Source organism: Littorina saxatilis, linkage group LG1 (genome assembly GCF_037325665.1).
Source record: "Littorina saxatilis isolate snail1 linkage group LG1, US_GU_Lsax_2.0, whole genome shotgun sequence".
Classification (NCBI taxonomy): Eukaryota; Metazoa; Mollusca; class Gastropoda; order Littorinimorpha; family Littorinidae; genus Littorina; species Littorina saxatilis.
Window position 1 is genome coordinate 104,074,425 of NC_090245.1, and position 11,144 is coordinate 104,085,568.

At 44.0% G+C, this 11,144-nt stretch overlaps 1 protein-coding gene across 3 annotated transcripts; it reads right to left on the reverse strand.

Annotated features, from left to right (window-relative positions):
• Positions 1-1,883: 1,883 nt before the first annotated feature.
• On the reverse strand, positions 1,884-10,300 carry LOC138948579 (zinc finger MYND domain-containing protein 15-like). 3 transcript variants are annotated; one of them, XR_011450019.1, is made up of 10 exons: positions 10,250-10,300; positions 9,623-9,737; positions 8,724-8,893; positions 8,100-8,228; positions 7,343-7,564; positions 6,121-6,215; positions 4,243-4,408; positions 3,210-3,294; positions 2,724-2,782; positions 2,234-2,299 (listed from the first exon to the last, which is right to left on the reverse strand). XR_011450019.1 is itself a non-coding variant. In XM_070320138.1 (9 exons), exons 2-9 carry the CDS (start codon positions 9,715-9,717, stop codon positions 2,099-2,101), a joined length of 1,137 nt encoding a protein of 378 aa, XP_070176239.1. In that variant the 5' UTR covers positions 9,718-9,737; positions 10,250-10,300; the 3' UTR covers positions 1,884-2,098. The 3 variants fall into 3 exon arrangements, 2 of the variants coding, with proteins under 2 accessions (XP_070176239.1, XP_070176251.1); XM_070320138.1 differs by lacking the exon at positions 3,210-3,294 and having other exon boundaries at positions 1,884-2,299; XM_070320150.1 differs by lacking the exons at positions 3,210-3,294; positions 4,243-4,408 and having other exon boundaries at positions 2,160-2,299.
• Between the last annotated feature and the right edge of the window lie 844 nt (positions 10,301-11,144).

The following is an 11,144-nucleotide window of genomic DNA, read 5'->3' on the forward strand; positions in this document are numbered from 1 at the left end:
TTCTAGAGCATATCCGAATCTCGCGCGAACTCGCGCATGACTACGCAAAACGCATTTACCCTGGAAAAGCGTGCAAGGCAGCACAGGCGCCCGACCGACAAAAAACAACAAGCATTGCGGCAGCAACAGTAGACATATGTATATCTATATCTATAAATATACATGTATAGAGATAGGTGACAGTGTATTTTTCGCGTGGCTATAAATTGATTCGACCTTTTCACTTTGACAGTAAGAACAACTTCCGGGTGCAAGGGAAGCGTTCTGGACAGCGCAGTGACATTCTAAAAATAGTAACGTAGTAACGGGAATATGGATTGACGCCACACGAAGGAAGGGAGATAAACGCTGAAAACACTGGAGAAGATAAAGAGAAAAACCCAAATCGGGTTCGGGATTGAGAATAACTGTTATGGCTTCTGGAAGGAAGGCCTGAACATATATAGACACACGGGGGAGAGAAAATGTAAGTTTTACGCCCTCACGGCCAAGCCATTAGGGGCATGTTACACGGGAAAACCCGGCTTTGTATGAAAATAAAAAATAAAAATGCAGGGCGGGGGGGGGGGGGGTGGGGTGGAAATTTAGACAGCTGGCTGCCGGCTGCTAGTGGAGACCTGAAATGGGCTAGGGACCGGGTTGGGTCGTCTTGGGTCAGTGCTGAAATGGTTACTTTAAATTGGCTGTTGGCCGAACGGACACCCAGGCTTCATATTTTTGAATGCATGTATTCGTGTTTCCAAGGCCTGAGGCTTTCGCTGTGACCCTGGGATCTTTATCGTGCGCATGCGTGCACACGGGGGTGTTCGGACACCGAGGAGAGTCTGCACAAAGTTGACTCTGGGACACACATCCCGCGCCGAACTTGGGGGTTGAACTCACGCTGATAGTAGCAACCAGTTTTAAAGCCAGCGCCTCTACCGACTGGGCAAACTCCCCACCCCCCACCCCAAATTTGTTGGGGTCAAGAAGTTCCATGGAGGGCGGGGGGTATGGAGTAACACATAGTGTTTTGCTCAGAACATTCCCACCCAAGCAGAGCCGCGCTAGGGGTACGCATTACCGTGAAGCTGGCAGTCAGTGCTACCAAATGTCGTCTGTGTCTACCACTCGGTGGTGACTTAATGTGGGTCTATGTAAGCAGATGCCAGCCAAGCAATCTGATGCAGAGTCAGGAGGCGGTTTGGTACAAGAGAACCTTAGAGGCCACAGCCTCGGCCGTCTAAGGGATCTGTGTGTCTGGAGGCACATTTGGTTTCTGAGGTTCAAGCGGAGCTGTTGCCTCTGCTCCCAAGTTCCCGTGTCTGGAGGCGTTTTTGGTATGGAAGCAAACCTGTAGGTTGGGGCCTCTGCCTTTCAGGATGCCAGGACTACAAAATATGTGTCTTGGGACACATTTAGCTTTAATTAGCTTATGATTCCAGAAGTGGATCTGTGCTGTGCTGGGTCTGCTGCAAGCACACTAGAACCAGCTCGCAACAGTTGAGGTGAACAGATTGGTGACCAAGACCATCATCGGTTTCTCTCCGAGTGATGGGTGTGGGCGGAGAAAGTCTCCCAGACTGAGAGCATTCTCCCTTCTGGAGCAGATGAGACTAGACATCGATATTATTTGAGAGAGAGAGAGAGAGAGAGAGAGAGAGAGAGAGAGAGAGAGAGGGAGGGAGAGAGAGAGGAGATTAATAATATCTAATTTAAAACTAAAACTTTTAGCGGAATATCAAATGTACATGCAGAATTTCAGCAGTTTCATTTCATAATACACACACGCACATGAAATTAACAGCTACAAGAAATTAAATTTTCGAATTTCTGCTTAACTAAAAACAAAACAAAACACAAACATGCACACATTCACAATCACAGACACACACACACGTATATCAAATTATCATTGATAATCTCAGAGTTGAGATCAACTTTATTTACAAATGAAGCACATGTTTCTTAACACATGCACATACAGCTATATGCACACAGAGACACACACTATTTATTGTTATCTTCAAACACTAACTAACTCTCTAGCTCTGATCAGTTTCTTCCTCTCATTTCCATTTTAACATCATTTTACTTCCCCTATCTACTTCACCTATCTTTAATAAACAAGACTAAAGAGAAATGCATTAAGAAACCATGGCATGTTCTGTTCTCTCGTGACAATTCGCAAAGGGCTCCTGAAAGGGTTAACCAATGGAGAAGAGATGCCTGTAATTCCAATGCTGCTGCTGACGGCAGATGCCGCACAATCACAGCTATATTGGCTTTGGTCAGTGAAGTAGGCTGGTGTGCCTTGGTTCTGTTGAAATAAGAGAAGGCGATGAGGTTAATGCAATATCAGTGCTGAACATGGCAAGTGCCCTTCAGCCACCATGAAGAAACCATCCAAGAAACAATAGGACAATGCAGAAAATGTAGGACCTAGCAATTAATTTTCGGTATATTTCTGTTCATAGAAAATAACCTGACTGAAGCCGCATTGCTATCTTTCAAACCAGAACATAACACTTAGCATTTTTCTGAGAAGTGCAAATCGTCATCTGAACACAATTCTCTTTTTCTGTTGGCAAATAAAAATTAGGTAAAGCCAAACTAACACTTTCATGTAGAAAACACATTCATATCCAGTTGGCATATAAAGTATTCAGTTAAAAAACAAACAAACCAACAACTACAACATTTTACGGCTCCTTTCAGGAACTCACCGTGAGAAGCAAACTGACCTTTAGTTTAGATAGTGTGGCTGGCCATGTCGGGTAGGCTGGCAAACCTGCATTAAAACCTGAAAACATCAGACCATATCAATCAATAGAGTCGAGATTAAAATGCCCTGTCGATAGTACAGCCCGCGTCTGGCTTGGCTAACAAACCAAAAATGCTCAAGGAACACTGTCTTATAACTATATTAAAACTGAGAAATGTGTAAAACCTAATCTCTAACGATACAATTTAAGACTTCCTCCCTTTTAAGACCCTGTTTTCCAAGACTTTCTGTTCATAACCTCTGCAAATTTACCCCCATTTTAAGACCCACTCCTTTTTAAGACCTGATTTTCTCAGATTATGGGGGGTCTTAAAAGGGGGGTTCCACTGTAGTATACTGAACGGCAAAAGTTGGGGACCGCCCTTGAAAAAACAGCTGACTTCATCTGTGCCAAACTCCTTGTTCCCAAGTTTATAAAACCAAATGGCTGTCAGGCCGTACACACCAGTGGGTGAGCAATGCTGTGTTAGCAGGAAACTTGCTCGGGATCCATGGAGGCCTGGCTAGGGCACGAGACAGAAACTGCCAAACTGCAAAAAGTGGACCATTTTTACGCTGGCGCGTGGGCAAGCCTGGGCGGGAAAGATGAAAAATGTGTTATACACGTGCAGTGGGGATGTGTTGAGAGTGAACTGTTGTCACCAGTTAGGCTTTGTAGCCCCGCGATTTTCCGCTAGCCACCATCTTCTCACTATGCCTCCCAGACGAAAGGTGACCACCTTCAACAAAGCCCGGGCCATCACATGGCTGCAAGACGGCGTAAGCAAGCGAGAAGTAGGCAGACGACTTGGATGGTCCCATTCTGTCGTGGTCAAGCTGCATCAGAAGTTCCAGGCCACCAACAGCGTTCTGGAGAGGCCCAGGTCAGGACGGCCTGGTTTTTTCAAGGGCGGTCCCTAACTTTTGCCGTTCAGTATAGAATGATGCAGCCATGCTAACTGGGGACCACACTGAAAAGTAAGTCAACCCAATACTAATCTCATACTCTGTCACTGTAAAAAAAAGTAGGACACGGGCAAAAACAATATAGGTGCTACTGGAAGTAACAACTGTACAAGCTAGATTCAGCGTGTGATGAGCTAAACAGTACACAGTACCTGAAAATGATAGGCCCATCCCATAATGTACATCTGTACCACATATGGAGCTGTTTATTTAATCAGGTGCCTTTCAGCAAGTACTTTTGGTCCAATTAAAGAATGGGCAAAGAGACACACATGCACACATATACACATACCAACACACCCAGACACAGACAGACACACCCACAGATGCACACAGACACAGACACAGGCACACAGACAGACACACACACACCCACACAGACACACAAACAACAAGACACACACACACACATGCAGATATACACACATTCAGACTGACCAGTAGGTTTTGTTCTGACAGCAAAGAAAAGAGATCAAACAGTAAAAAAAAAAGAAGAAAAAAAAAGAAGTAATGACAACACTCCAAAAACGTACCGACAGCTAAATCAGGGGGAGGTAATTCAGCTTTGTGATAAAGTGATCGGCAGACCGATAGGTGAAGATTTTCTTTCCCCCAGCTGTACTTGTCAGCTGACTTTGCCACCTGCTTTCCAATCATTATGATGTGGAGCTTGGAGCTGGGCAACAGTCGTGCACATTCCTGTGTGGAAATAAGGACAAGGATAAGATTTCATATGGTCCTGTGAGGTTACCCTCATGGAAATTCGGGGTGCTTTCTCACTGGGGAAAGCGAGCTGCCATACAGTACAGTGCTACCCATTTTTGTTCTCATTTTTCCTGCATGTTTGTATTCATGTTTCCAAGCCCTGAGACTTTCGCTGTGAACTTGGGTTCTGTATCGTGCGCATGACAAATGTTAGAACACTTAAAGCAAACAGCAAACAATTTCAAAGACTGGGTAGAACCATGTATGTAAACGACTGCTACGTGCCCTTGGCAATTTACTTGCACTTATTGGTATCATAAACAGTTAACAAGAGAATGTACTCAGGTTGGAATGAATTCCTACTGGCATTGCTGGAAAAACTAAGGGAAATAACTGCATTTAGAATGAAATGTAGTCTTAGACACAACAAAAACAATCTTTCTTGTACATGTAATAGGTAGATGTGATAAATGAACCTCGCGTACCCTGAAACAGTCACAAAGTACTCTGGTGTCTCTGACATTCTGGTTCACTTTCTGCTGTCATACTCAGTCAGTTTTGATAAGAATGATGCTGAATCAATGCTTTATTCCTTCACATCACCTTCTCTATTCTCATGTACAGTGGAACCCCCCTCTTAAGACTCCCCATTTTAAGACTCCCTCCCTTTTCAGACCCTGTTTTCTCAGACTGTCTGTTCATAACCAATGTAAATTGACCCCCATTTTAAGACTCTTTCCTTTTTAAGACATGATTTTCGCGGATTTTAAGAGGTCTTAACTCATTGTCTCCCAGGTAGGGATATATCCGTACCCACTCATGTGGCTCTATCTGACCAGGTGAGGTACAGATATATCCGTACCCACTCATGTGGCTCTATCTGACCAGGTGAGGTACAGATATATCCGTACCCACTCATGTGGCTCTATCTGACCAGGTGAGGTACAGATATCCGTACCCACTCATGTGGCTCTATCTGACCAGGTGAGGTACATATATATCCGTACCCACTCATGTGGCTCTATCTGACCAGGTGAGGTACAGATATATCCGTACCCACTCATGTGGCTCTATCTGACCAGGTGAGGTACAGATATTCGTACCCACTCATGTGGCTCTATCTGACCAGGTGAGGTACAGATATATCCGTACCCACTCATGTGGCTCTATCTGACCAGGTGAGGTACAGATATATGCGTACCCACTCATGTGGCTCTATCTGACCAGGTGCGGATATATGCGTACCCACTCATGTGGCTCTATCTGACCAGGTGCGGATATATGCGTACCCACTCATGTGGCTCTATCTGACCAGGTGAGGTACAGATATATCCGTACCTACTCATGTGGCTCTATCTGACCAGGTGAGGTACAGATATAACCGTACCCACTCATGTGGCTCTATCTGACCAGGTGCGGATATATGCGTACCCACTCATGTGGCTCTATCTGACCAGGTGCGGATATATCCGTACCCACTCATGTGGCTCTATCTGACCAGGTACGGATATATATCTGCTCAGACTGTTAGCTTTAAGTCGCTAACTGTAACGTCCATCTAACGCCTGCATTCCAGCGTGTTGATAAACAGTTACTACAATTCTGAGTGACCTGCTGCAGCACAGCTGGTCTCGGCTAAAAAAAACTTGGTCAACATAGGTGGGGTACAAAGTGTTAAAAGAGGGGTTCCACTGTATCTAACTCACCAGAAAGGCTTCTTTCATTTCCACCTCTTTCTCAACCCCCAGCACGTGAATCACAAAATCCTGTCCTCCTGCCAACTTCTTCAACAATTCAGGTTCTGTAAAAGACACAAGAAAGAAACAATGGTTATGAGCTGAAAATAACTATATGTGCACGCAGTTTTCTCTTGCCCACATGGAGATGGTGATGCACACATGTGCAGGTACTTACATACTTGCAAACACAGGGTTTTAAAGGACACATGAACGGGTATGCAGACATACACAAACAATCAAACACACACCAACACACACGGACATCCCCCCAACCCCCCTCCCCACACACACACAGATATTGCTAGGATTTATATTCTTCAGGAAATTTGCTGAAATAAGACATAAAAGTTTCTGCAATTTTCCAAAGTTGAAAGCTGTCCTCTTCTTCTTCAGGGTTCGATGATGGTTGTGTCTAAATTTGTTGGCCCGTGATGTTGACAAAGTGAGCTGTGAAAGCTGTCCTCTTCTTCTTCAGGGTTCGATGATGGTTGTGTCTAAATTTGTTGGCCCGTGATGTTGACAAAGTGAGCTGTGAAAGCTGTCCTCTTCTTCTTCAGGGTTCGATGATGGTGGTGTCTAAATTCGTTGGCCGGTGATGTTGACAAAGTGAGCTGTGAATGCTGTCTTCGTCTTCAGGGTTCGATGATGGTTGTGTCTAAATTTGTTGGCCCGTGATGTTGACAAAGTGAGCTGTGAAAGCTGTCCTCTTCTTCTTCAGGGTTCGATGATGGTTGTGTCTAAATTTGTTGGCCCGTGATGTTGACAAAGTGAGCTGTGAAAGCTGTCCTCAATTCGTGTCACCTTTCCCCCATGTGAAAGAAAGAATTAGCAGATTTGCCAAAAGGACGGCAAACTTTTCGGAGACATGAAAGAAGTTTCGGTGTTTTGTCCACTCAGATGACACCAAAGGGCATCCATGCACCCACATACACCTACAACCCACACTTACCATCCTCCCTCAGGCATGACGTCAGTACGTAGTAAAGTGTCATGGCGTAGGTTAAAACAGCAGCGACAACCCATACTTACCATCCTCCCTCAGGCATGACGTCAGTACGTAGTAAAGTGTCATGGCGTAGGTTAAAACAGCAGCGACAACCAACACTTACCATCCTCCCTCAGGCATGACGTCAGTACGTAGTAAAGTGTCATGGCGTAGGTTAAAACAGCAGCGACAACCAACACTTACCATCCTCCCTCAGGCATGACGTCAGTATGTAGTAAAGCGTCATGGCGTAGGTTAAAACAGCAGCGACAGGGGAGTGCAGGGGAAGCCCTCTGAAGACGTAGTACTGCTGCCAGTCTAGCAAAGGCTGTGTAGGTGGTGGGGGTGGAGTTGATGGTGGAGATTCCAGAATCGAGCTCTCAAGGGGCAACACCCACTTGTCTTCTGCCGTGTGTGTGTAGTACCCTGAAAATATCCCATACAGAAAGTTGTGACTTCAAATCTCAGGAGTTATCTGCTCACTTCCCCCAAAAGCGGCGTATGGCTGCCTGAATGGCAGGGTAAAAACGATCATACACGTAAAAACCCACTTGTGCAAAAACATGAGTGAACGTGGGAGTTTCAACCCATGAACGAAGAAGAAGAAGAAGAGAATTGCTCACTACTGTGTTCACTCAAGAAAAGAATTACTCTTGTTCACTACTTCCGCTTTCCTTCATTTTGTTTTCATTCTTGGCAATGAAATTTACAAAAATTCAGAATATTGTACTGTGCAAGACTAATTTAGAGTTGTCCATTTTAAGACTCCCTCCATTTTAAGACTCCCTCCATTTTAAGACCCTCTTTTCTCAGACTTTCTGTTCATAACCTCTGTAAATTTACCCCCATTTTAAGACTCCCTCCTTTTTAAGACCTGATTTTCTCAGATTTTTGGAGGTCTTAAAAGGGGGGTTCCACTGTAGCAATATCCTGACAACAGAGATTAATCCCACTCACTGACCACATTTTTTGACAGGCTGAGTTTTGTGAAGCAATGGTGACTCTCGTCTCCAAAGACCTTGACCGTAAACACCCTTCTGCTTGAACAATTCTGCCGCCAGTTCTTCATGAAACAATCTGTCTGTTGTGTCTGAAACAGAAAAAAGTTAGGCACATTTGTTATCAGTGTTAACCAATAATTATAAGTAGATATTTCAGTAGCATTTGAATCAACTGGAAACATTTTTCTGTCATTTTTAGACTGATGTAGATATGTACATTGTATACTTGAAAGGAGAAAAATGAGCACTGTGGCAATAGACGTTTTCCGTAAGTAGAGGATTTTCAGCAGTCTTGTAGAGTAAGAGGCCCATTACATCAGACAAGCTTAATTTTCACAACATCCGGAGCATGTTCCAAGCTTCTGATCGGCTTTAACCTGAGATCGGGACGAACAACTATGATATGTATGCTATGCAGTGTGCGCTAAATATACCATTACCTTTCAAAAATATAATCATGTATGCACTCATGCATGCATGCTGTAAATTACACACACACGCACGCTCACACTCAGTTCTTTCTTCTCCGAATCAGCAAACATTCGCTCTAGTTTTAATGCATATATATTTAACCACAGACAAACCTTTTGCAAAGGTAAAAGGGAGATAACTCAGCTCCTCCTCCCTTGCCACGTAGCCTTTCATTCTCTCACACCAGTTCTGGTGTGTGTTTACCATGTCTCCAGAATCCCCTGAACCCCGGTCATCCAGCTGACAGTTCTTGCTGCAGTAAATCATGGCTCCACATCCTTCGCTGCAAGCACACAGCATAATAACTCAAGTTAATTATTAAGCAGCAACTGCAGAGTCAGACGAATCCAGTCCAGCTATACATTCAAGATCAAATATTAAAGAGCTCCAATGAAGGGATAAAAACATCGGTCAAGACAGCTCTGTTAGTTATAACTATTATTATGGTAAATAGAGATCAAGGCCCACATTTTTCAGACTAATCTTGACTTGATCAGTGGTTGAGGCCCGTGTGGGCCTGTTCATCGTTCAAAAGTTGATGAAAAAATACACAGAAAGGTGGTAATGCGCGGTGGTCAAGGACTAGTAGTAGTCCTTGGCGGTGGTGTAAAAAAAAGTCTATGTCACGATCTGGCAATCTGGATCATATTTTGAAGGAAGATTTTGCCAGTGTGCATTCAGTCTACTCTTGAGGCTGTTGACTGTGGGAGCAGTGACCACTGAGTCGGGCAGACTGTCCCACAACCCACTGCATGCATGCCTATCATATTTTACTGCCTACAACCCAATACAAGCCTCAACCCTCATTGTTTACACAAATTATTAATTAGTTCTTTGTCAGTCATGCACATACTACAAACATAAGTAAGTTGATACACCCAATAAGCCAGCCATCACAGCTGGAATATATATTCAGTTTGATAGCCCGGCCTGATTAGCTATCATGAATAAAAACACCAAGTGTAAATGTACGTGGAAGAGGATATGAGGGAGACTATGTGAACTACATTACCATGTGATACAATCTTTCTCCTGTCCTCTAGTGTAACATACACAGCACTCTCTCAGCCACTCTGACGCTGGACACTCGGCCATCTTGGTCTCCATACTGCACCAGTCTTTGACGTCTGCACATACAATGTACAATCACTGCCATGAATTATCAAAATAAAATAAAATAGCATGTGTGTCCCTAATAAGTATGTGAGAGAGAGAGAGAGAGAGAGAGAGAGAGAGAGAGAGAGAGAGAGAGAGAGAGAGAGAGAGAGAGAGAGAGAGAGAGAGAGAGAGAGAGAGAGAGAGAATTCTTTATTTTTCGAGGGTAACAGGAATAAGCATAGGTATGCTTTTTTTGCATCTGGCCCTCGCCCTAAAGAGGGGGTAATCTACTACTACAACTACTACTTAAAATTAATGACATGAATACATAATTATTGGAAACAACAACAACAAAAGAGAAAGACTCAGAGAGAGGGGGAGAGAGAGAGCATTCAGTTTGATTGTGCTCTGCCAGCGGTAGGCCTGCCAAGTTTGGGTACCAGGACAAAACGAAGATCGTAGATAAATCCTACACAATACTACTACAATGTAGTCACAAGCAGCCGCCCACTGGTGTTCATGGGTGCTGATACCTGCTTACCGAATTGAATTTGCGATTATTTTGCGGCCATGCTTGATAAAGGGAACTACTCTAAAGAGGAAGCGTTTAAGTATTCACGCTTGAGTTGCCTCCCTCTCCACAGGCACCTGCTGTGGACACCATGACGAATTTTTAAGGGTGTTCATTGCTGTCTCTGCTAATGTGAGAATAAGATACAATTCTTGGTAAAGCTGAACCATTCAGCGTCTCCGTAATGACTAAAAAGAAAAATATAAATAAAATCAGAATTTACAACCGCAGGTAGTTCGACACTTTCGTTTAAAAAAATCTTTAGTACTTTGGAATTTGCGGGATCAGTGTTGTTTGTAGCCTTCGTTATGAAAATGCTGTTGCAACAAATTGTTTAATAAGTTTAAGTCTACGATATTGATACTATGGTTTTAGACAGTGCAAAATATCAATATGTATAATTTTTGTCATTCGGGAAAAAATGACGAACACATGTTGTTCATGAATGAATTTTGGAAAAGTGCAATCAAGGCAAAGTTTACCTACGGGAGAGAAATTCAAGTTTTACGCCCTCACGGCAAAGCCATTAGGGGCATGTTCCCGGGTTTTAACCCGACTTTAGATGAGATACACAAGTGTATGCGTGTTTAGGTGGTATCAGCCATCTGCACTTATGGCAGAATGACCGAGGTCTGTTACGTGCCACTGTGGTGACACGGAGGTGGGAGATGGATACCGTCTCTGGGTCTGCACATAAAGTTGACCCGTGTCCGTCCCGGCCCGGATTCGAACCAGCGACCTTTCGATCAATGCTCTACCACCTGAGCTGCCCCCTGCAAACACCTACATGCAAGCACGAGTAATGGAGTGGGGCTGTACATTTAAAAAAAAAAAAGGGTGTGGGTAATAATAGGAAACGATCGAT